The 25973-nt window shown below is 37.9% G+C and overlaps 1 protein-coding gene across 1 annotated transcript in view; it reads left to right on the forward strand.

The window, feature by feature from the left end:
• The window catches only part of LOC107739482 (E3 ubiquitin-protein ligase UBR2-like), a 45133-nt gene that overhangs the window by 16685 nt on the left and 2475 nt on the right, over window positions 1-25973 (forward strand). Inside the window, exons 10-41 of the mRNA XM_016551609.1 lie at window positions 1522-1584; window positions 2977-3097; window positions 4163-4270; window positions 4857-4945; window positions 7402-7500; window positions 10693-10856; window positions 10977-11076; window positions 11181-11306; window positions 11842-11964; window positions 12078-12141; window positions 12243-12367; window positions 12810-12862; window positions 12943-13045; window positions 13141-13189; window positions 14827-14936; window positions 15299-15379; window positions 15463-15644; window positions 15721-15926; window positions 16013-16106; window positions 17191-17349; window positions 18378-18548; window positions 18647-18795; window positions 20748-20803; window positions 20958-21054; window positions 21172-21239; window positions 21422-21557; window positions 21646-21742; window positions 22562-22692; window positions 22776-22884; window positions 22978-23034; window positions 23115-23192; window positions 23300-23470. Of these exons, the coding sequence (XP_016407095.1) occupies window positions 1522-1584; window positions 2977-3097; window positions 4163-4270; window positions 4857-4945; window positions 7402-7500; window positions 10693-10856; window positions 10977-11076; window positions 11181-11306; window positions 11842-11964; window positions 12078-12141; window positions 12243-12367; window positions 12810-12862; window positions 12943-13045; window positions 13141-13189; window positions 14827-14936; window positions 15299-15379; window positions 15463-15644; window positions 15721-15926; window positions 16013-16106; window positions 17191-17349; window positions 18378-18548; window positions 18647-18795; window positions 20748-20803; window positions 20958-21054; window positions 21172-21239; window positions 21422-21557; window positions 21646-21742; window positions 22562-22692; window positions 22776-22884; window positions 22978-23034; window positions 23115-23192; window positions 23300-23470 (3539 nt within the window). The remainder of the gene's footprint in view (window positions 1-1521; window positions 1585-2976; window positions 3098-4162; window positions 4271-4856; window positions 4946-7401; window positions 7501-10692; window positions 10857-10976; window positions 11077-11180; window positions 11307-11841; window positions 11965-12077; window positions 12142-12242; window positions 12368-12809; window positions 12863-12942; window positions 13046-13140; window positions 13190-14826; window positions 14937-15298; window positions 15380-15462; window positions 15645-15720; window positions 15927-16012; window positions 16107-17190; window positions 17350-18377; window positions 18549-18646; window positions 18796-20747; window positions 20804-20957; window positions 21055-21171; window positions 21240-21421; window positions 21558-21645; window positions 21743-22561; window positions 22693-22775; window positions 22885-22977; window positions 23035-23114; window positions 23193-23299; window positions 23471-25973) is intronic.

Raw genomic sequence — 25973 nt, forward strand, 5'->3', positions numbered from 1 at the left:
ATACTGTAAGCAAGGCGATATATTGGGATATTTCTTATTTTAGGAATAGGAAATATTTTTAGGAAAGTTGTCATTAAGAACACACCACCATATGCAAACCTTAGCAATAAATAAATACAAATTATTTAACCAGAACACAGTGGGATTTGCATTAATCAGTCCCTGTAACATTCAACGTTATTGAACCACTTTTTGTGCAGTACGAGTAAAGGGGGAAAAATTTGTGCTTGCAGGATCCTTTAGTTAAATGTATAATACGTATAAAAGGTATTTTATAAAAAGACCATATATATTTTTAGACCCTGCTTTAAAGGTTCACAATTTAAATTCACGATTGTAACATACAATGTCATAACATTTTGATCTGAACAAAAGAATTACATCTGCTTAATATCAATGAAAAATAAAGTGCTTGCAGGATTCCTAAAGAAAACAATTGTAAAACAATAAAATAAATACAGATGTTGAATATTCTCAGAACCTTTCCACTTGGATTTCACAGGTTTTTCAGTTTGAATTTATGTTCCGCGTGTAATCGCCGAGACCGTGACTTGCGCACTGCCCCAACTGCACAAAACGCCCCCACCACGAGAGAAAGCTGCGCGAGGCTCACACGGGACGCGGCAAGCGACGGAACCAAGGCTGCGCCCGCGCCACGGTCCCGCGGTGGACGTCACCACAAAAGACCAAATGACTCCACACTTCAGCTTTGTACACCAAAACAGGAACTGGGACAATTCTTTCATCCTCCATTACTAGCAGCGAACTATATTAACTCTTACCATTAGTGGCGTGCCCTAATGCTAGTATTTCCTGACTCTGTTTAAGTTCAGAGATGAAGACTGCTATCTAGCGGTCGAGATATAAACTCAAAACGAAACAACTGTCATGAATCTTGTATGATAATTTTTTTTAAAATATTGATATTCCATTTTTGAGAATCGATAGAGTATCGCCAAACAAAATATCACGATACTCACGTGTATCGATATTTTCTTACACCCCTAGTCATATTCACACCTTAAACAAACCGTACCAGAGTTCGTTTGGAAACGGACCGAGACCACCTCTTCAGCTGGGTCTCGGAGCGGTTGTTTGGTCTGCATCCGATTGCGATTGCTGTATTCACACCTGCCAAAAAGGTCCGTACCAAGAGGCGAAACTAACTTGAGTTCGATTCAATCGAACCAAACAAGACAGGTGTGAATACACCCTTTAAAATACGTCAGAGAGTTTTACACATCGGTCTGTTATTGTGGCGACATTGCCACGCTGGTCTCTAAAGTCTCTAAACGTGACGCTGAACGAAACAAACTGTGATTGGTTGTTTGACATGTCGGTCAAACGGCCTCATGGGTGGGCCTTGGCCAATGAAAGCTGCCATGGATTCCAGACCTTTAGCCGTCAGTCTGAAGGTCTGGCTACGCGAGACTAGTTCCACAGTGCCACGATTCAGGCTTAAGGTTAAGCACAGCTTGTTCTTGCTTTTGTTCATTGATTACTTCTGTTCACTGTGTTCAGGGCAGGAAGTCTGTTCGCTTTGGGGACTTCCAGTTTTGTGAGCAGGCCAAATCTGTTATTGTGGTGAGTCCTGAACAATCACAAATCCCATCAGTTTGCCTCAGATGTGTAAAGCGATTGAGTTTTTTTAATCTTTGTACTGAAAAGTCTGGTTAACTAGGACATTCATTTAAGTTTTATGCAGAAATGCTCCCCAATTTGCATACAGCAGTTTCAGCATCAGGCAATGATACATAGTTCACAAACAAGATTTCTCAAATGTGTAAAGCGATTGTTTTTTTTAATCTTTGTACTGAAAGGTCTGGTTAACTAGGACATTCATTTAAGTTTTATGCAGAAATGCTCCCCAATTTGCATACAGCAGTTTCAGCATCAGGCAATGATACATAGTTCACAAACAAGATTGTTAGTTGTGTTTGGTTAAACAAACAATCCTATTATCATTATTGCCATAAATATCAATCTTTGGTTTCTTGCGTGTCCTCGCATTGTTGTGCTACATACATGTGACTTTGCGATTGCTGTATTCACACCTGCCAAAAAGGTCCGTACCAAGAGGCGAAACTAACTTGAGTTCGATTCAGTCGAACCAAACAAGACAGGTGTGAATACACCCTTTAACATACGTCAGAGAGTTTTACACATCGGTCTGTTATTGTGGCGACATTGCCACGCTGGTCTCTAAAGTCTCTAAACGTGACGCTGAACGAAACAAACTGTGATTGGTTGTTTGACATGTCGGTCAAACGGCCTCATGGGTGGGCCTTGGCCAATGAAAGCTGCCATGGATTCCAGACCTTTAGCCGTCAGTCTGAAGGTCTGGCTACGCGAGACTAGTTCCACAGTGCCACGATTCAGGCTTAAGGTTAAGCACAGCTTGTTCTTGCTTTTGTTCATTGATTACTTCTGTTCACTGTGTTCAGGGCAGGAAGTCTGTTCGCTTTGGGGACTTCCAGTTTTGTGAGCAGGCCAAATCTGTTATTGTGGTGAGTCCTGAACAATCACAAATCCCATCAGTTTGCCTCAGATGTGTAAAGCGATTGAGTTTTTTTAATCTTTGTACTGAAAAGTCTGGTTAACTAGGACATTCATTTAAGTTTTATGCAGAAATGCTCCCCAATTTGCATACAGCAGTTTCAGCATCAGGCAATGATACATAGTTCACAAACAAGATTGTTAGTTGTGTTTGGTTAAACAAACAATCCTATTATCATTATTGCCATAAATATCAATCTTTGGTTTCTTGCGTGTCCTCGCATTGTTGTGCTACATACATGTGACTTAAAGTCTCTAAGCAGTCAGTCCCATAGACTGACATTGAAGGAAGGACATTATAACACCCCTTGGCAACCATCCACAACACTGTAGCACTGTGTGGGCAACTTTTCAGAGATTAAAGCATCATTAAAATGCTTGTGTAAATGTAGTTTGTTTGTTTGGACACATGTTTTGCAGAGGAACACGAGTCGGCAGACGAAACCCCTGCGGGTTCAAGTCATGCACTCTTCTGTAGTGGCTCATCAGTGTTTTGCGCTCAAAGCTCTCACCTGGCTCGGCCAAATCATCAGATACTCAGGTCAGTTTCTGCATCTTTCTCTCACTTTCTTTTTTTCTCTCTCCTTTGAATTCTTTCCTTTCAATCTCTTTTAGAAAAGCCTTATTGTTCAGTTTCTGATTTATCTTCTGCAATGCCAAATTCTTTTCCATTTAGCAGTTGCAATAAATTTGGCTTTAATGGCTGATATTTTGTTGTTTTTGCTATGGTTCCAGTAATTATCAGTTTACCAAATGCTACCACCAGTTTTAGGTGTTTAAATGGGTAATGACATTGAATTTTTTTTATTGCTATTTTAATATGTTCCCTGAAGTTCACTTTTGCACCAAAAACATATATGTGGAAAGACAATTATTTTCAACCCTCATTCTTACCCTCTGTCTGAAATGATCTCTTTTTAATGGGCAGCTCCTTTAAGGCTTGTCAGTAAATGGCCACTGTTATGATTAACATCATTTCATGAAACACTATCAGTCCCCCCTTGATATTGCACAAGAGTGTTTAGAAAACATTTTCCATATAAAACTGCCATTTAGAGACAAAGCGTTATGAAATCATTTACTTATGGTTTATGATGGAGCTGCTCCCAGATCCAATACAGTTGGCTGCTTCCTGTTTCAACAGAATTTTCATTGCATACTCTCCATGACATTGTGCCACGTTTACAAAACAATGCTTCGAACAAAGACTTGATACTCCGACGCAATCCGGGGATGCCATTAAACTGGATGCGTAAAAGCGAACATTCTTTGCACTTCCAGTTGTCCTGTTGTCAGGAGTAGCTCAAATGCCTGGAGAACGTGAGAAACTGAACGCGTATCTGTATACTGTGTCAAGTGTAGACCGCAGCAGTGATTATAACGGTGCTTGCATCAGTGTAGGCTAGTGTCAGCCGTTTCATACACACACACACATAATGTGGAGGACGTTTTAATCTATGAAACTTGCAGGATGATTTAATGGTACAAAGTCCTCTTATGTCAAAAGTTCAAGGCAAATTTGATTTCTTTTGTCATGATGTAGCAGTGTGCCTTGTGTCAGTGTTTGTGAAGAATCAGTGCCTGAGTTTATTGCTGTTCCTATCAGATGCTCTGAGGAGGATCCTGTGTCAGGTGGGTCTGCAGCGAGGACCGGAGGGAGAGAACTCTTCTCTAGTGGACACGCTCATGCTCTGTGACTCCAAGATGTGGAAAGGTGAATGAATGAATGTGCTGACATCAGCTCTACTGAGATACTGCAGCACTGGAGAAACACACAGCCCAGTGAATGCCATGAAAGCATGTTCATATCACACCTTACCCCAAAATCAAAAGAAAAACAGATTAAGATGTTTAGTATTCTAGGAAAATGAAGTATATTTTAGGACAAGTGAAATTTATTTGGAGTATTTATCCAACTATTATTGCATTTCATGACTGACAAGACTGATTTCCCTTCCAAGTCTCATTACTGTCACGTGTCTGTACGTTTGACATTTTTATTCCCATTATTTTTAGTTGAGTGTCTTCCATTCTCAGTGTTCTTGTTACACATTATAGTAAACTATGTGTAATTAAAAGCAACTAACCCTATAGAAAGTACATGTTGTTAATTAATATTGCTCAATACTTAATTATATACTTAGATGTATTATATACTTGAAAATGAAGTGCAACCATAATTTCTTGTTTGATTCTTTTGTTTTCGGGGTGAATTATGACTGGAACATGTCCTTGATGGGTTTTGTGAGATTCTCCAAGTTAAGTTCTAATCCAAGTATCTAATCTTGTGTTTCCTGCAGGAGCGAGAAATGTTTACCACCAGCTCTTTATGAGCAGCCTACTCATGGATACAAAGTACAAGAAACTTTTCGCAATCCAGTTTGCAAAGGTAAGACTTCAATTTGCTATGGCACAGTCTTTATATTGACCGTAAACCACACGAAGGCCCAAAAAGTGGAGAAAATTTTGCACATTTTTTCCACTAGAGTTTGCATTCTCATGATAACTGAGGAATGGGATTAAGAAAAAGGTAATTGTGATTTTTTTTTATCTCACAATTCTGAGAAAAGAAGTCAAAATTGTGAGATATAAACTCAGAATTCTGCCTATTCCAGGTTTGCATCTCACAATTGCAAGTTTATATCTCACAATTCTGACCTTTTTTCCTCTCAGAATTCTGAGTTTATATCAACTAAAATGAAAACTTGCAGTTGTGAGCTATAATTTCAGAACTGCAAGATATGCAATTGCAATTCTGACTTTTTCTCGGATTTGCAGTTGCGAGTTATAAAATCCAATTCTGAGGGGAAAAAATCTCTTCTTCAGTCTCTTCTCACAATTCTGACTTTATAACTCACAATTACAAGTCTACATCTCTCTCAATTGATCTCTCTATATTATATGTAAACTCATAGTCTCTAGGAAAAAATCTGAATTGTGAGATAAAAAGTCACAATTACCTTTTTTTTTTCTTTTTTTTTATTCAATGGCAGAAACAAGCTTCCATAATAGTGCAAGGCATCACTTAAGAATATACATTTGCCTTTTAACTAAAGTTACTATCTTATATCATGACGATAATTTCCACACAGTATTCACATGGATATAGTTATTAAAACATATTTTAAATGGAGCAAATTCCACACACATTCCAGTGTAAGTGTGATACTGAAAATACAGTTTTGTTTGTTTTTGCAAACTGGTGAAATTATTTTCTGTGGTAATCAACAAAATGGTGTAGATTAAACTTGCTGCACCATCATATGATACAGAATTAATGTTAGAATGTGCCAAGTTTGACACTTGAATATCCAGTTCACTTTCACTTCACACTCCGTTTGATTCAGCTGATCTGGGAGGATAAGAGAGTTTGAGCAGCCATTCGCTGTTCAGTGAGGGGTATCGTCTCAGAGAGAGAGCATGTGTAATAGAGAGAGATACCATGACTCATGCTGTCTTTGACTCGCTGCCAGCTGCAGTCCTCCGACTGACCGAGTCATGCTGTGACAGCAGGAAATCTTTCTCTTAGAGTGCACTCTGATGTAGGGCCCTGTGAAATCTGTTTTATTATTATTTTTTTCTCAAATTTGTCCATTTTAATATTTCTGGATTACATTTGTTTTCTACTTAACAATTTAATAATTTATTACAAATAATTAATATTTTTATTTAATAATAATTAAATACATTTATTAATAATTTGGTCCTGAAACATGTTTTATTTTATAACTTTTTTTTTCAGAAGTTCTGTGTTGTTGGTGCTATTTATTATAATTTTTTAAATGATGATTTAAACTTGTAATGAAAAATACCTGCGATCAAATGAAGGCATGAAATATTAAATTAATCTTTTGAAATGTAATCAAATTAAAATTGAACACTTGCTTTTATTTTTTGGGAAACCAAGTGCTGCAAAATGGAGTTTTACTGTTAAAATTAAAACTTGCAGGAAAAATGTTGCCTGAAAAAAGCCTGATTCTTTAAAAATAAAGATTTCTTATTTTGATAAGTATATTCTATTGTACAATATTGATACATTTCTCTCCACAGTTTCTTAAAGTTAACTCAAACTTTTATTGAGGTGGGTTGTTGTGAAGACCTTTGGGTTTCTGTGAGTGTGTGTATGATGATAGTTTTATCAAATTAAATGGCGAAATGCTGGTGAAGTGACTCTCAGAGCAGCTCTGGAGATGAAGTTCATGTTTTCATGTCCTCATAAAATGAGACTGCGGATGCTGAAAACACCACAAGCATTAAGCATGATTAAGAATGTGCAGTAAATGAAACTCAATCATTTTCCATATTGTGATATGATTTTAAGTGTACGGCCCTGCTTTTGATTTATTTATTTAAATTGTGCATAATTCAGTGATACTCCACGTTATATGGTATTTTATTTATGACTCCATTCCACAATTCTGTTTGCGTTTTCCACATTGCAGAAATCATAGGGCCCTAACTCAGTTAGCTTAAACAACTCTAGAAAGTCAGGGTGTAAAGTTTAGCTTTAGCTCGAGTCCCCTGGCTCCACATGTGCCCCAGTGCTACGGTGTAACTTCAAGCTGTATGCGCCAGACACAGAACCGAGTCGGGGGACGTAACTGCAGATGCCCCTGACCTCTGACCCGGAAGGTGAATCTGCCCCCTTCCCCCCTTCCCTTAGAATTACCGGCGCCTCCAGACAGATTTTATGGAGGACGATCACGAGCGTGTAGTGTCAGTGACTTCTCTGTCAGTGCAGCTCTTCACCGCCCCCACTGTGGTGAGTACCGCCAATCCCACACACCTCTCCTCTCTCTTCTGCCTCTTTCTCCTCTCCTCTGCCTCCTTCACCGCTGCCTGCAGAACTATGAGCGCTTGCAGAACGACTACGTGAAGGACGACCATGACAGGGAGTTCTCAGTCACTGATCTTTCTGTGCAAATGTTCACCGTGCCTTCTCTGGTAAGTATGTGCAGGGAGAGACGGCCTGCCATGAGGAAGAGGCTTGTCATTTCGGGTTTTTGGTCGCTGCTTCCGTTTCCTTTTTCTCTTTACATTTTATTTTAATGCTTTCTCTTCGCTTTCAATTTTTCTTGTATCTTTTTACAATTGTTCATTCCTCTTTCCTTACTCTTGGTTCCTTCCTCTTTACTCTTTACTGTGATGCACTGAAATTAGGGGCCAAGCACAGAAGGTGCGATGGCACCTATTGTATCCGTTGGCGTTCTTATATTCTTCTTCTTCCGCTCTGGAAGTCTATGGCAGCCCATAGAACCGCTAGCGGGAAAGTTGTGAAATTTGGCTCACGGATAGAGGACAGTCTCAACATTAACCACAGCAAGTTTGGAGTCTCTAACTCAAACTCTCTAGCGCCACCACTTGTCCAAAGTTTCACTCATGTTTATGCTAATAACTTTTGAACTGTAAGGCACAGAAGGAAAATATTTTTTTCTTCTGAAACCTTGGCTCATGCCAAGTTGAATGTCCAAAATGTAAAAAGTCCAAAATTAAAAAATCGCAAGGTTTAGTTAATTCGCAATATTTTTTAATAGTTCGAAAAACCAACTTTTTTGAACTCGTCCTAGACGGTTTGTCTGATTTTCACCAAAATTGGCTCAGATCATCTTCAGACCATGCTGGCAAAAAGTTATGGACTTGAAGTTGATTAGCCAAACCGTTCTCGAATAACGCGCAAACAAATTCTACGAAAAGCACGCAAAAATGGATGTGAGGCTATATCTCCGCAATGGTTTGGCGTATTAAGACCAAACTTGGTGTGTGTTATAACAAACATGACCTGAGGCTACCTCCAGTGTTTCGGCACAGTGCCACTTAGTGGTCAGGAGATATGAAACATTTCTATTTTGCTTATAACTTCTGAGTGGTTTGGCCAAAAATCACAAAACTGGTCTCTTTAGATTCGGTGAAGCATGCCGAGTCGGCCATTTTGAATTTTGTCTTAAAATGCTGTATTTTACGAACGCATTGACATATTGTTACGAAACTCTGTATGCATTTTCGACACCATGCCCTGATGGTACTCAAAAAGGTTGGGGGCAGCGCCACCTTGTAGTCAAAAGTTATAATTACATTTCTAAAAATGCTAATAACTTTTGGTTACTTTAGCCTATTATAATGAGACTGATGTTGATAGATTTCTTGGATCATGCCGAGATCATCTATATCAATTGTCGAAATTGGCCGAACTTCCTGTCCGCCATTTTGATTAATGTTGGAAGCCTATTTTTTCGAGCTCCTAGACCATTGGTCCGATTTTCACCATCTTCAGACCATGCTGGCAAAAAGTTTATACATAAAACCGTTTTCGTTTAATGCATCAATAAATTTGCTGGAAAGATGCAAAACTGCATCTGAGGCTGTATCTCTGCAAAGCTTTGACATATTGACACCAAACGTTGTATGTGCCATTGTCCCCTCACACTGACCATGCCACATTAATTTGGTAACAGCGCCACCTATTGGTCAAAAGTAATAAACCATTCATTAACCATTAATAATGAAATTTACATACATTCTAATAACTTTTTATTGCATTAGCCTATTGTGATGAAACTGGTCTCAAAATATTCCTTGGGTCATGCTGAAAACACAGATACCAATTTTGTCGTAGTCGGCTAAAGTTCCTGTCCGCCATTTTGATTTGTTGAAAACTTACTTTTTCGAACTCCTCTTAGACCGTTGGTCCAATTTTTTTTTTACCAAAAATCGAGTCAGATCATCTTCAGACTGTATTGACAAAAAGTTATGGATTTCGTGTCGATAGACGATGTATAGCGCCGCTACAAATTTGAGGCATAATGCCAAAATGACTCTAAGGCTGTATCTCTGCAAAGCTTTGACATATTGACACCTAACTTTGTATGTGCCATTGTCACCTCACACAGAACATACCACATCGATTTGATGACAGCGCCACCTATTGGTCAAAACTGATGTGCCACTAAATCATGTTACCAGAAATTGTATTTATGATTTTTCAACCATTTTGCTAAAATTTTGCTAAAAATTCAGCCTAAAATTGATTTAATTACTCATTGTTGCAGTTGGTCTGATGATCCATGCCATGCTTAGCTCCTCATTTCTCTCTGGTGTGCTTGGCCCCTTAATTGCTGCTTGCAGCTATATTTATTATTATTATTATTATTTTATCAAAACTGAAATTTAAGTTTTCAGTTAGCCAAATTCAAAAATAGTACCAGTAATCAGATTTATTTAGTAATCAACACTCAAATAAAACTTAATTGTATGCAAATATATGCAAATAAAAAGTTATAAAGTAATTGTATGGAAATATAAAGTTGCACATAACTTGTCAGTCAAATTTTTTATTATATAATTATGTTGCAGTTGAAATACAAATATTTAAATTTACTGTAATAATTTGTTTTCATGACAAATGTACTTAAACATACAATAAACGAGACATCACTAACAGGTAAAGAATATATTGAATTTGTAATATAGTGCATATGTTTAGCAAAATACTCCTAGAATTATTTTTTTTGTAGCTGACTAATGAGATATGGCTTTCTTGAGGTAAATGTAAAGTTACTTGACATAGTTTACAAGTTCTTTTATTTGATTTTTTAAGTAATCAGAATTTGATAGCTTTTAGACTTTCATATCAAAAGTAAAAAATAAAGCTTATTGAGATTATTGGGATGGTATGCACGCATCAAATAATGTTTTAGAGAAGTTTTGTTCATACATCAAACCAAAATTGTAGATCAATTAAAATCAAGATATCAGTATTGTCCTAACAGCTGGCAGGTTTCTGTTGTAGCTTGACAGTCAAAATGCATCATTGGAGAAGTACTAATAAAACGTCAGTAAATTATTTAGTTTTGCCAAAACCAAAAATTTATTTTCGGTTGCTTCACTACTCTTCTTGTTTTCATCCTCTTCATCCTCATCCACTTCCCTCCCCCTTTTTAATTTTTCTCTGCACTTCCACATCTGCTTTCTCCTCTCTTTCCTCCTTCCTTTCCCTTTCCCTTGCCTTAGTTTTTGCGTTCTCTTCTGTCTCAACTTCTCCTCTCAATAAATGTGAATTTTGCATATAGAAAAACAGCTTACCACCCAAACCTCCAGCGGCCTGTCAGATGTGGCAGTGGTGTATGTGCTATTTTCCAGGCGCGGATGTTGATCACAGAAGAGAACCTGATGACCACCATCATCCGCACCTTCATGGACCACCTCAGACACCGAGACCTGCAGGGCCACTTTCAGTTTGAACGCTACACTGCACAACAGGCCTTCAAATTCCGAAGAGTCCAGAGCCTTATAGGAGACCTCAAGTAAGATACTGAGCATGTCCGCCCATTTACACAGGAAGGACTTCATATACATTTATCTTTTTGTGTCTAAAATTCCCATTCCTCGAGATGTGTGTCATGATGTATTTCTCTTGGATGCAGGTATGTCCTGATAAGCCGTCCAACAGAGTGGACCGACCAACTCAGGGAAAAGTATCTGGAAAGTTTCGATGCTTTCTTGGAGTTGCTAAAATGCATGCAGGTGACTATACCAATCTGATTTTAAGATTGTGTGTCAATGATATTTGAAATTGGGCACTGAAACAGCGGTTTGTGTGTGTGTGTGTGTGTGTGTCCTCTTTGCAGGGAATGGACCCTGTAGTGCGTCAGGTGGGGCAGCACATAGAGATGGAGCCAGAATGGGAGGCAGCGTTCACCTTACAGATGAAGCTCACACATATCATCTCTATGATGCAGGAATGGTGTGCAAATGTCTGTAGTCAATATGCATTTTTCCTAGTTAATGACAGTCAAATACAAAAAGAGCCTTCAGGACATGTTCAATCCTGTGTTATATTTTAAATATTGAACAAATTATAATTTTTTGTGTTTATGTAAGTTGCTAATTCAGCACAGAGATAAAGCTCTGCTTAATATAGACCATAATTAGGAATGGGAGTAAGCTAATATTATTAGAAATGAATTGCTTTATACATTTTTTTTTAAATAAGAATGTTAATGCTTATACACACAATGATAATTTGACTGATATATCTCTCCAAAATATGTCATTGAAATTCATTGGTAAAAGTGCTGAAACACTGATATTATTAAAATTGTAGCAATTGTAGAGAACCAAGAATCTATGGAGAATATCAGACATCTCGATGCATTGCATTAATGACAGTTTGGCAGGAAAATTTGCTTATTTATTATAAAAGCAAAGTACAAGAAACCTTTTAGCACAATTTGATTTATTTTCTCTATGGTAAGTATAAGTTCTTATTCATGCTGTTTTTGGATCTAGGCTGGAGCTTCCATGATGGATCCAAACCACTTCCTGATGATCATGTTGAGCCGTTTTGAGCTCTATCATATCTTCAGCTCAGCAGACTGCAGAAAGAGATGCAGCAGAGAGAACGCTAACAAGGTCTGCTTGCTTCCAAACCACTTTTTGTCCCCATTTCTTTTCTCTTTACTTGATTTCTCTCTGCTTGCACTAATTTCTTTTGCCAGTGACGCGTTTCTCTCTCTGTCTCTCAGGATGTGGTTCAGCAGAATAACACACTAATTGAAGAGATGCTGCATCTGGTCATTATGATCGTGGGTGAGTGAATATTTCTCAACACACGTCCTTTAAATGTTGTCATACGGATTTATTAAGCTTATTTGACACCATAGAAAGTTTAAAAAATAGTTTTCCTGCAGGGGAGCGATACACAGCAGGTGTTGGTCAGGTGGAGTGCTCTGATGAGATAAGGCGAGAGATCGTTCACCAGCTATGCATTCGATCCATGGCCCACAGCGAGCTGGTCAAAGCCCTGCCTGAGAATGTAAGTCAACCCTCGCTGCTTCACCTTGCCCAAGATCATAAGTAATTGTTAGCTTTGAAAAAAAAAAAAAAACATTACGCAAATATAGGAGAGATAAGTAAGTTACTAGATGCAATCATTTAAAAAATGTGAACAGTATTAGCCTTCTTATTCCAATAATTGTATAAAGCAGTTCATTTCTGCCATTAGGGAACCATCATTAAATTCTATACAAATCCCATCCATAATCATGGTCTGTATTAAACAGAGAATAGCTTTATAAGAGATCTTTGTGCTGATATAACAACTTACAAATACACATGAAAGTCAGAAAATTAAATTTAATAAGGATTGATCTTGTAAAGTTCCCGTTGAGCTAAAGCAGGACAGATGATTTTTTGTATTTGACTGCCACCTAGTGGTAGTTTGTGCTAATGAATTTTACACACCCTTCTGCACACAGGAGAATAAGGAAACCGGCATGGAGAGGGTCATCGACAGTGTGGCTTCGTTTAAGTGAGTGTCCTTAATAAAAGAGTGTTGTCCGAAGAGTTGAATTTGTCTGTGTGTAAGCCTGTGTGAATTGTGTCGTACAGGAAGCCTGGTGTGACTGGTAGAGGACTTTATAAACTCAGGCCAGAGTGTGCCAAGATGTTCAACCTTTACTTCCACCATTACTCCAGAGCTGACCAGTCTAAGGTAACGCTGCATTATCGAAATTGAAACTCACAAAGAACAATAGTTAAAAATCCATTTTATTTATTTATTTATTTATTTATTTTTTTGTCCTTCAGGCTGAAGAGGCCCAGAGAAAAATAAAGAGGCAAAATGGGGAAGATTCAGGTACTAAACTAACACACACACCCATTCATTAGGTGTGGGCAAACAATTCAAACGTTTCACTCAGAAAAGCACATTGCGTAATTAAAGTGGCTTGTTTAATTTTTTTTTTTTTTTCTGTAGTTCTGAATCACTTTTTATTGACAAATTTTGAGAATGGTGAGGATGGTGATATAAATTGGGCAGCACATAAAACATTCATAGCATTATGTTGGGCTGCAAAATTAGCTGTGCTTGTTTTTAAGGCTGCACAGTATAATAATAATAATTCATTTAAAATAGTAATTTAATGATTTATTAATAATTGTATTGTTGGTGTTGTTGTTAGTTCTACTTCTAGTATTACCAAATAAATTGCTAAATACAAAAATATATATTACTATATATATATAATATTTATATTGTAATATTTCACAGTGAAATAAAATTAAATATTTAAGAAAAATCATATAATTTAATTTTACATTACAGCTGTATCAAACTTTTGTTTTGATGGAAGTCCACAGGGAGCCTTTAAAGTAGGGATGTCATGAGAACGATACTACGGTACCAAGTCAGTATAAACATTTTAAAATCCTGCCGGTACTTGTTTTTCTTCAGTAGCGGTAGTACCGATGATGTCGAAGTTTGCGACTAGCGAGGCTGCAATTCTTCCGGAACTGACGGGGGCAGGCAGAGCATACGCCTGGAAGTGTTTCAGTCAGTCCTCAAACGGTAAAGAAGAAGATAATACGCCTAAAAAGCACACAGAAGAATTAAATGTGGAAGATGGCGATGATATATGAATATGATTGTGTGAGATTTAAATGAGAGCGCACAGCTCTGAAAGCACGAGCGCTGCGCAAGATCACGCACACGCATAAACTGTCTTGACAGCTTACAGCTTGTTTATTAGTTGTGTATCCGTCCGCGGATTATCTTTATTGACATTATTGGCTAATATTAGCCTACTGGTTTAAATAATTGTTATTTATGTTAATGGTTTTAAAAAGTATTTTCGGCCTGCCAGTATGCCAGTGAATTTAAACTAATGCTTGCATTCAGAGTATAGGTGTGTGTGTGTGTGTGTGTGTTTGTGTGTTATTTGAAGGCCAAGTGCCACTAATGTAGTGTTTTTGTAATGTTAAAGGGGTCATATGATGCGATTTCAAGGTTTCCTTTCTCTTTGGAGTGTTACAAGCTGATTGTGCATAGATAGACGCTGTGTGTTTCTAGGCGAAAACAAAAGCACTTTATTTGGCCTTCCGAAAGTAGATGCATTTAGGAATCTTTAAGATTACTTACAACAAAACAGCAATGCATTTTATGGACGACCGTTTCGTGAACCTAGGAGAGGAGGTAATTCTGACTTTGCTGTGACAATCTGGCGCTTCTGAATCAGCTACTGTTTTGTTATTAGTTTAAGTATTTGCTATTGACAGTTCAAATGCAGAGTTTTGTGCATTGTGTGTGTGTGTGCGCGCCCACGCGTGTGTGTGTGAGAGAGAGAGAGAGAGACAGCGTCACATCACAGTAGAGTCAGCTGTCTTAACCGTGGCTTGTGTACTGCAAACACATACCAAGCTTCATCACTGTGTCTGTCACGACACACACACACGCACACCTCCCTGAGTTGAGCTGATCGAATCTCTTCATTGTAGCACCAGGTGAGGCTCCTGCTAACACTCCCAGTATCTTGGCTCTATTGGAAACCCTGCAGAACGCTCCTCATCTGGAGGTGCACAAGGACATGATCCGCTGGATCCTCAAGGTAAAGCTGATCCAAATCTAATTACAAAGCCACCTGTTACTAGAATGAATGTGTAAATGTCTCAGCTATCCAAGAGGGGGCAGCAAAAAAAAATCATTTGTTTTTTTTGTTTTATTAGTTTTTGTTGGTTAATTTATTACTTTTTAATTATTTATTTATTAGATTTCTTACATGTTTTATTTATTTATTTGATTTTTATTTTTATTTGAACTTGTTTGGTATTTTACAATTTTCCTTTTTATAATTGTTTTTTTGTTTTTTAGTTGTTTTTATTTTAATTGGATTTCTTGCTATATTTTTCTTTATTTTAAATCTAAACATGAAAAAGGTGTTCATATTTCATATTACTCATGTATCTGCAGACTGTGGCCAACATCAAAACCATGCGGGAGTGCACAGCCAGTGCGCCCCCTAGTGACAGCTCAGGGCACAGTCAAGAGGAGGTGAGCATAGGAAGCGTAACACGCTTGCATCATGATCCGGTAAAGTTGCATTGTTGTCTGACTGGATGTATGTGTATGTGCAGACGGTGCGGGATAAAGATAAGGCGGAGCGGAAGAGGAAAGCAGAGATGGCGCGGCTCCGGAGGGAGAAGATCATGGCTCAGATGTCAGAGATGCAAAGACACTTCATCAACGAGAACAAAGAGTTGTTCCAGCAGAGCCTGGAGGAGCTCGACCCATCCACCTCCTCCACATTAGAGCACAGGTACACATGCATCCCATCGGAAAATGTCACGGATCAAACATGAGTTTCCTCTCATTTCTCTCTCTTTACTTCTTAGCCCCAGTTCGTGTGATTGTACACTGGTCTGTGTGGGGCCGCGGCGGTGGCGTGCAGGCGGCAGTGAGAGGAGGCAGGTGGTGACGTGTATCCTGTGTCAGGAGGAGCAGGAAATCAGGACTGACGGCAAAGCCATGGTGCTCGCTGCTTTTGTCCAGCGCTCCACAGTCATGTCCAAAAACCGCAAGCGACCTCCACACAACCCAGGCATGTCTTTATATGTGTGTCTTCGGGTCCATAATAGCATATAAGTGCATGTTTTCTTTAATGAATGCATTGTGTTTGTGTTGCAGATAAGTATGACCCTCTCTTCATGCACCCTGACCTGTCGTTCGGCACGCACACAGGCAGCTGCGGACACATCATGCACTCGCACTGCTGGCAGAGGTAAGAATCATCATGAAAATATGAGAAACACATGCTTCCATATGCCGAAAAATGTGCTCTTCCTATCAGAGGAGCAAAAGAATGTAACTATAATTGCCTGCTTTTCAGCAGCCTTGGTTTCAGAATTATTTTTCTCATTTATTATTAAATTGTTTCCACCTGCTGTAAGATTTAGATCATCTAGTGCTTAAAAGAATTATTTAACAAAGATTTAACCCTTTAAGAGCATTGTCTTTTGAAGAGTGCTGTAGCATTTTAGAGTGTTTAGCAGTTGCATAAAAGTGGTACTAAAAAAATGCAGTAAACTCTTAAAACCCCTCTGTTAATACGTAACTAACTAACTCCACAAGGTCTATTCTCTAACAGTAGTTTACAAAGGCCTGCCTAACTCTCTTCCCAGAGGTCACTCCTCTGTTATTTTGAGGGGGTTTTTTCCAAATTAAATCAGTATACTGTTTTTCTATAGCAGTCATACAAGTTATTCTCTAGAAGTGTAACATACCGTATCAGAAGTGTAAAATAAAGTATTGTATTCTAAGTAATTTCATTGTAGATAAACTATTTAGAATATTTAATTTGGGAATGTTACATGCATCAGCAGTGCCCACCATTCCACTAGTTATAGACATTTTGATCAACAACATTACACGAAAATAAATAGGGTAAATTTTGTTTTGAAAATGAATTACGATGTAAAAATTTTATTTTACAGTCCAGCTGAAAAAATTATAAAACTAATATTTACTAAGTACTTTATTTTATAGTATGTATTTTTTTTAATAATTACAATAAAAATTATTAATATTTTATAGTCATATTGAATAAAAATAAAAGAGTAATAAAAAATAATAATATCTATAATTATTTTATGGTTAAGTTGGTTCTTGTAAAGAGTACACCCAAGGGTGAATACCCAGATTTTTCAAGGTTTTTTTTTTTTTTTTTTTTTCCAAATACCTACACAGATGCACACCACTACAAAATGACAACAGTGTCAGTTTTTTTTCCAGTACAGTAAAAAGTGTTGGTGTTGTGTATTATTTGTTGTTTTACCATTCTTTTGTTTTGTAACTGTACCCTGCAGGTATTTTGAAGCGGTGCAGGCTAAAGAGCAGCGCAGGCAGCAGAGGCTACGTGTGCACACCAGTTACAACGTGGAGAACGGAGAGTTCTTGTGTCCACTCTGTGAATGTCTGAGTAACACAGTCATTCCTCTGCTGCCTCTTACAAAGATCAGCTGCAGGTACTGCAACAAACACACACTTGACTTTGACCTTCAGCTGCTACTTTTTTCTTTTGTACATTTTGATTAGCAATGATGACATATAGGCCAACCCAGAATTGAGCATCACCATGATTCCCTTGACAAAACCCAATAGGATTTTTCTATTGGCTTTTGGATTATTGCAGAAAATAAGATCTGTGACCAACATAAGTTTATGCTTTTTCGTGTTATAGCCTATAAAAATGTCATGCCTGCAGCACTCTGTTGGTATAATAAATGTTGTGACCAAACTGTAATATATTTAGCTCTCACAGTGTAAGTAATAGATAATTAGTGTGACCTCTCAGATTAACACTCCACATACAGGTGAATGAGTAAATGAACGGAGCGGATTGGCTGATTGTGGACGGTGTTAGTGTAATACTCTCATCTGTAATAAATCGGGCAACCCCTTTGATCCTTTTGTGTGATAAGGAGACTGAAAGCCCCACTCATATGAGCTCAGCACTCCTATTAATACACACCGCCACAGGCTAAGCACCCACTGCACTTTATACGACGGTGTAGATGGTAAAAGATGTTATGAATGTTTTTTCAGAACGCACTTGAACACTCTGTGCACTTAACCCTAATTTGTCATTGCACTGTAAGTCATTTGGATAAAAGCATCTGCTAAATGACTGCTTAGTAAATCCATAATAATTAGTAATCAATAAGTTAGGCATGCTCACATCTGCAGCATGTTTGTGGCACATCTGCTTTAAAGTGCGGTCATTTCAATAGGAATCCACACAATCTTGAATTCCATATGAGGTCCCCATAGATTTTGCAACGGGTTCAACTTGAGTTCGTTACGTTGATCAGCAGAAAGCTTCTTTGTATGGAAGTGACTTTTGCTGAGATGTGCTTCAAACATCGCTTCATTTATGACAGTGGACCTTTTTGGCCAATGTGGCCGTGCATCTGTTGCATGATTTTTGTCTTTTTCTATTAAAATATGGGGCATTGGATGGATTTGATTGAGTGTTTGTTTGTGTTTGTTGCAGCTCTGAACAGCCTGATCTGAGCCAGTGGTTGAACATCACCTCTCTGCAGATGAAAGCCCTGCTCTCTGCTCACAGGAAGGCCAAGGCTGCAGATGCTGATGGTGTTGATGATATGGATGGTGTTAATGACTGTCCTCCACCTGATGGCTTCAAACTGGACTACACTCCAAAGTAAAACCACATCCAAACTACCAGTGTTTTATAGTTCCACTACACTAAAGCTTCCTTGTTAAAAATCATCACTAATAAAACGCTTTTCTTTCTGTCAGGAACCCGTACTCAAGCACCATAAAGGAGATGTTGACCACGTTTGGGACAGCATCATATAAAGTGGGTCTTAAAGTGCACCCAAATGAGCAGGACCCCCGCGTGCCAATCATGTGCTGGGGCAGCTGTGCCTACACCATTCAGTCCATAGGTCAGTCCAAGAAAGTGTTGAACTAAAATGCGTAATACTGGTCAGTAGGGCTGCACGATTAATCGAATGCGATTGTCATGCGCATTTTGATAGTAATGCCGGTTCTGTAATCAGCAGGAAATCATCATCACGTGCTTTCAGATGGAGCAGAATTTACTACACATAGCCGTAGTTCACTGACAAGTTACGCAAAAAAATCGCAGACGATTTTATTGCGCGATTCTGAAATCGAAGAAATCGTTCGCGATGATGACAACTGCATGTTGAAAGCATGTGAAAATACCACATTTAATAACATATTTTTTACTCCAAACTCACTTCATAATGTCAGTCGAGTGTTTGAAATAAATCCTTCTGTGAGATGATGTGGCTTCTTACACAGAATAAGGCACGCAACATATTTCATAGTATTTAAGCAGTGATAAAGGCATTGTATTATAAATATACTTTCTTTTAATGAAAGTTATAATAATAATAACTCAGATAAACTGTATATTGCTGTAGTCGTGTGTTTATTAGTCACGTTGAATCAATGAAAGCAGTTGAATCTTCTGTTTATTCAGCTGCAGCAATAAGCATTTTCTGGGTTTCTTCTGCGAGGCGTATTTGGAGTTTCAGCGCTAGGGCGCCCTCTGGCCTTTGGATGGAGATTTACTGCTGATCACAGAACCGTGCTTCACTGAAAGATACGCATGACGATCGCAGCTTCTGTCGAATCGCGATCTCCATTCCATTTCGATTTATCGTGCAGCCCTACTGGTCAGTGAATCAGTGCCAAAACATTTTAAACCATTTCCTCTGATAATGTAAAGAATTAGAATTGTCATAAAAACTATCATAGGAAAACCTGGAATTATCAGGGAGTTTCTAAAATTGTGATTATTACCTTCATAATATTTGCGGGTCTGTTTTGATCTGGATACATATGTGACCCTGGACCACAAAACCAGTCATAGGGTCAATTTTTTTAAATCATATAAAAGCTGAATAAATATTTGGCTGAGATACAACTATTTGAAAATCTGATATTGTTGGCTATTTCTACAAATATACCCATGCAACTTTTGACTCGTTCTGTGGTCCAGGGTCACATATTTGAAAAAAGGTATAATTTTTAATACAGGAACCAAACTTTGCAAATGAAAAACTTAAAAGGGTCACCTAATGCATTATGCAGATTTTTTTAAACATATGAAGAGTATCTCCAATTTTTTTTTTTTTTTTCAGAAATCACGTTTTTTTTATTGCGCATTCCAATTGGCGTTTATCGGCTTTTGCAAATGAACTCTTCATATATAGGTTAGATTTATCTAAAAATATATATTTAGCCTCTTTCTCATGTCTCACATACTTTTGACACTGAATTGTTTATAAACATGAATATGCATGCATATTGATGAACCATTATAGCTTAAAAATATCAGCATTTGCATCTAAAAGTGAAAATGTATACAACTAAAATGAAATTTTTTTTTTCAAAATAGTATTTGTTTTGACAAAGGAATATTTAATAATTTCAAAGGAATGTAATTAGGTCCATTGATTTCAGTCCTAATAATAGTAACTTTCAAATGTTATCTTACGTACATATTTCATGTAATATATCCAAATATGGATACATATTGAAAAATATTTTTATTGCTTTACATCAGTGATTTTTTTTTCTGTAATTCATGCAAAATTAGAAATTTCAGAATAGTATAATTAGTAAAAATGTAGTAATGACATGGTAATAACTTGGTAACATTAAAAACTTTGACATTTCTGCCCGTTCACTCATTAAAAAGTTATCATTCAGTTTTAGTTAAAAAATATTAAGTTAAACATATTCCATTGAGTCCAAAGGGACCCACAGATGTGCAAAAAAAAATAAAAAATCATATGTAAATTTTAAATGCTTATTTAATGGGAAAGAATAAATTAAAGTATATTAAAATTATCATCTCAAACAGAGAGATTGCTGGTGGATGAAGAGAAGCCTTTGTTTGGAAGTTTACCATGCAGACAGGTAATCAAACTCATTATGCACGCTATTGAATGTTTATTTGAATTTCTAATGGAAATCAATGAATAGCTGGTCCTATTCAAGTAGCCTCTGAATTCTTTAAATCTTTACTCTTGAGTTTGATTTGTTTGATAACCCAAATGTTTTGTGCATGCAGGATGACTGTTTGAGTTCTCTGACTCGGTTTGGCTCGGCCTGCTGGACCGTCTCCTCTCATGCCACTGTACAGAATCACTTTATTAGGCTCTTAGCAGGTAACAATAAGCGCTACAGTCTCTTACCACAAGTAGTTGTTCGGGCATGAATCAATTATTATGAGAAATGAATGACAACTCCCACCCTCATTCATATGAACTTCTGTGTTGATTCAGCCCTTGTTCCTGATCCTCGGGTGGAGAATACACCGTGCATTCTGGACATAGACATGTTTCACTTGCTGGTAGGTAAAAATTTAATAACTCAGTTAAGTTAACAAATTAGCAGCATTTCTTCAACATATCTTGTTCACAACTCTAAACAATAAAAGTTTTTCACAGCAAAAACTGCATGTGTAAAAGAGCCTACTCAGACTCAGCCCGTTGTTTGGGAATGACCTCTGACCTCAGTTAACATGTGTGACAGGTGAGCTTGGTGCTGTCCCATCCAGCGGTTTTCTCTCTGGATTCCTCAGGGCTGAGTGCAGACACTGCACAGCTGCACTTCCTGCATCTCGTCACAGTTGCTCACATAGTCCAGATCCTCCTAACCTCCGTAGCAGGTGAGAGCCTCATCCTTCCCCTTCACAAAGCAGCCACATGTTCATAGAGACTTCATAAATGATTTTGTTGACTCCTGTGCGCCATCAGAGGAGGTGCGGATGGAGCAGGAAAGTGGAGGAGCAGAGAGGGAAGAGGAGGAGAAAGTGTGTATGTTCTACAACACACTCAGGATGCATCTGGGAAGGTGAAAGCACACACACATCTGCCAGCCACAGTGCGACTGAGAACTAGATACTTTTGTCCAATGAAATGCCATTTTGTCTATTAATATGTTGAAGGGATGCACTTATTGTCCATATCACAAAGAATTTTGTGTAAAATGATTTCTGGTAAGCATGATGCGAAACCAGTCTAATCATATGACTCAAATTTCTCAGATTGTTTCACTGTTCTGGGGTCATAGTTTTATTTCAGTTCTGTAAGGAGATCAAAATACAAAAAATGTCTATTTGAAATAAATGCTGTTATTTTGAACTTTCTATTAATCCTAGAATCCTTAAAGTATTTCCGTTTCCACAAATATATTAAGCGACACGTCTGTTTTCGACATTGATATTAAGCAATGTTTCTAGAGCAGCATATTAGAATTATTTCTGAAGGATCATGTGACACTCGGGTCTGGAGCAATGATGCTGGCAATTCAGCTTTGCATCACAGGAATAAATTAAATTTTAAAATATAATAAAATTTAAAAGTTATTTTAAAATTACATAATCTTTTACACCATTTTTACAAATTTGTAAACATTTTCAATAAATTTAAATGTAACCTCTTTACAACTAACACATAAATGTAACCTCTTTGAGCATAAGAGACTTCTTTCAAAATCTGCCAATGATAATAATAAAATGATTATGATAATATGTGCTGTCTACTATATAAATATTGTCACTGTCAGAGAGCTTTGATTTCAAAATGAAGAATGAAATTTGGTTTTTAGGGGAACTGTTTCACCTCTACTAGTTTTGTATGACCCTAATCTGAAAGCTGTATTGTGTTTCAGCGGTCTGCGTGAGGTGAACTCAGGCTGGCATCTGTGGCGCTGTGTGAAAGCTGGAATCCTGCCTTATCTGAGGGCAGCTGCTATGTTCTTCCACTATCTCAACGGAGCTCCAGCACCACCCGAGTTACATAGTAAATGACTCAAACATTACACGCATTTTACTGGCTTACTCTCCCATTTGCGGTATCATTTCTAATGCTGACTGTGTGTTCAGCTCTAGGTGTGGGTGAATGGGAGGCTCTGTGTGGATACCTGTGTCTGCCCTCCAACCTGCTCCAGCTCTTCTACAACAACCGGGAGCTCATGGAACCTCTGCTACACGGGTAACCGTCACTGTCTAGCAAAGCATCTGAAAACTGTGACATAATGATCAGATGTTAGTTTAATGAATTGTGGTGTGATGTGACGCTCTGCAGGTGGTGCTCTCATCCAGGTGTGCTGCAGGGTCTTCAGAGCAGCGTGGCTGTCATCAGGTCTGTCCTGCTCCTCAACGCTCAAGAGTTCACTGCAGCCGATGCTCAAGTGTTCACCATTCTTCCATTTCCTATTTTAGGTTTCCTAGAGACTCTAATTATCTCATAGAGCTGCCAGGCGACTACAGCGCCCTGATTAACCAGGCCTCCAGCTTCACGTGAGTCACCTCTGTCTTATGAATTAAATGCGATTAATAGCTCTCTACTGAGTCATACGCTCCTAGTTCTGTGAAGCAAATGATCTATTGATCCTGGTGGCATCTAGGTGTCCTAAATCTGAAGGAGACAAGTCTCGCGCTCCTACTCTGTGTCTGGTGTGCGGTGCTATGCTGTGCTCTCAGAGCTACTGCTGTCAGACCGAGCTGGAAGGAGAGGATGTGGGCGCATGCACCGCACACACTTTCGCCTGTGGAGCCGGAGTCGGCATCTTCCTCAGGTTTGTGCATGTTGATTAAAATAAAATGAATATAATGGGCAAATTGTGTAAAGGATAAGGTAAAATTATCAATGGGTTACCTTTTTGTGTCTGGGTCCTGATGTATTTTGTGATAATAACCGACTGACTATACATGCATCCCACATTACTTGGCTACTGTGCAAATGAATAAATAATAATAGATTTGAGTTCAAATTATTTAATGTGAGTGGAACGGAAGTGCTAGGAGACACATGCCTAGCTAGTGTAGGGAATGCCTTATTTGACAACATTTGCAAGAAGTTTACAGTATGCTAACATCTTCAACAGGTGGAATTGATGTCAAAATGGATTAAAAAAATCATTAATGTAATTAATGTTAATGTATTCAATAAGTCAACACTAGAAGTCTCAATGTGAACATTTTCTTAGTGCGTGTTATTCAAAAACGGAATCTTTGGTCCAAATAGAATCTCCTCCCTCACTCACCTCTCACTCACTCACTCCCCTCACTCCCCTCACTCACCTCACTCACTCACTCACTCACTCCACTCACTCCCCTCACTCACCTCACTCACTCCCCTCACTCACCTCACTCACTCCACTCACTCCCTCACTACCTCACTCACTCACTCACCTCACTCACTCACTCAAAGTAGTACTATAGTTTGTGAACATCAAAAGTACAGTAGGTTGTGAACATTTTCACATTAGGTGCTTCCAAAATCATGTCTTAGTAAGTACTACATTTGACACGGAACAAATTTTGCAACTGTTGTTTAAAAAAAGTATAGTAGTAGTAGGTCATCTGGTCATCTTTTTACCTACTGTTTTATGAATTTGAACATACTAATTTCACATACTGTTTTTCGTTGAATATACAGTAGGGGTGTGAATCATCACTGGTTTCACGATTCGGTTACGATCATGTCAACGATTCGATTGACTGAAATAACGGCGAGTGGAAGCTAGGGGTATTGACAAAAAATATCTAAATATTTTCTGGGATTTTATCGATAATTATAATTAAACTATATTTTGCTGTGTGTGTTATTGTGCTGGTACCTTAAACTGACTGGAGGTTTTTTTTATATTCTTCATATTCTGTGTGGTGGTCAGTTCACACTGATAGAAATTAATCTTTTTCGATAAGTTTAAATTGATTTTTACATTTTATGGGCATTTTTACCTTTATAACGCCGTTTTTTCTAATAGTGTGCACTATCTTTTGAGTCACATTTTTATTTAGTGAATTAGAATAATAAGACATTTGGGCTGTTACCAAACAAATGAAATCGGTATCAAAATTCGTCTTTGCAATACGGAGGAAACGCAGAAGCTGCATTCAGATGTATTTACACACTGTTTAATGCAGGACATGAATGCCTTTAACCTGCAGTTACAAATGCAAAAATAATGTTTTGATATGTATTAAACATAAAACGTTGAATACTGATATTTAAAATGATTTAAATAATAAAAGATACTTTAAATGTGAATTTCAAACTGCCAGTAGGTGGCAGCAAGTCACTTTTAATAAGTGAGTCATTGCGATTGAACCGAATCATTTAAATGGGTGATTCATTCAGGAACGAAACACAGTCATGTTGCTCAGAAACGCAAGACAGTGCTGTGCCTGTGTTTGGAATTATTTTTGTAGGCGAAATAGAGGAAAATCAGTCAATATGGTCTAGTAAGTCTCTTAATTAACTTCTTGTTTATTGAACTGTTGTAAAAAATCAATATCACATTTGTAATCATGGTCATTTTTGGAGAAAAACCGACAGTCTTCGTGTGATATATTGATTAACTATAAAGTGGTATAAATATATACATTTCCTGCCCCTATGTCTTGAATTTGTGATAATTCTAAATGCATTTTAATAGACTGAATCATGCAGTGAAAGAACGCACTCTAAATGTGCACGCACCAGTGTTAATTTTGACAGGCATTTTTGATTTAGTCTTAGTTTTTATCTTGAGACGAAAATGCTTAATAGTCTTAGTCACATTTTAGTCATTTGAGTCTTTCATAGTTTTAGTGAACTGAAGAAGTGGAGCGTGCGCGAGAGAGAGCACTTCTATCAGCGCAATTCCGCCTATCGTGTGTGCTTCACTAACTTTAAGTTAATCGACAATGAATTGTGACTCCCGGGAAAAACGGGATGTCTGGTCACCCCTTCGGGTGATGAGGCCATTGTTTCAGATCGCTAGTGCGCGTTTTGGTAGCCTATCCATCCACTGCGGCTGCCATACTGAGACTAGATATGCAAACGGCCCTTATCCGATTGCAATCCAATGACAGGGACGCACATTTTGAAGGACAAGACAGTAGCCTATTTATATGTATATGTATTTTATATGTCTTTAAACAAAAATAGTCATTAATTCTTCTCTCTTTAGACCAAATCAATTAAGCTCATGAGAAATTTGAATCGAGGATTGAATTAGGAAAAACTTGAATAAATGATGACAGTTATCATTTTTGGGTGAACTATCCCTTTAACAGTAGTGAAAAGGGAGC

The sequence above is a fragment of the Sinocyclocheilus rhinocerous genome, unplaced genomic scaffold, assembly GCF_001515625.1.
Source record: "Sinocyclocheilus rhinocerous isolate Xijiao unplaced genomic scaffold, SAMN03320098_v1.1 scaffold345, whole genome shotgun sequence".
Classification (NCBI taxonomy): Eukaryota; Metazoa; Chordata; class Actinopteri; order Cypriniformes; family Cyprinidae; genus Sinocyclocheilus; species Sinocyclocheilus rhinocerous.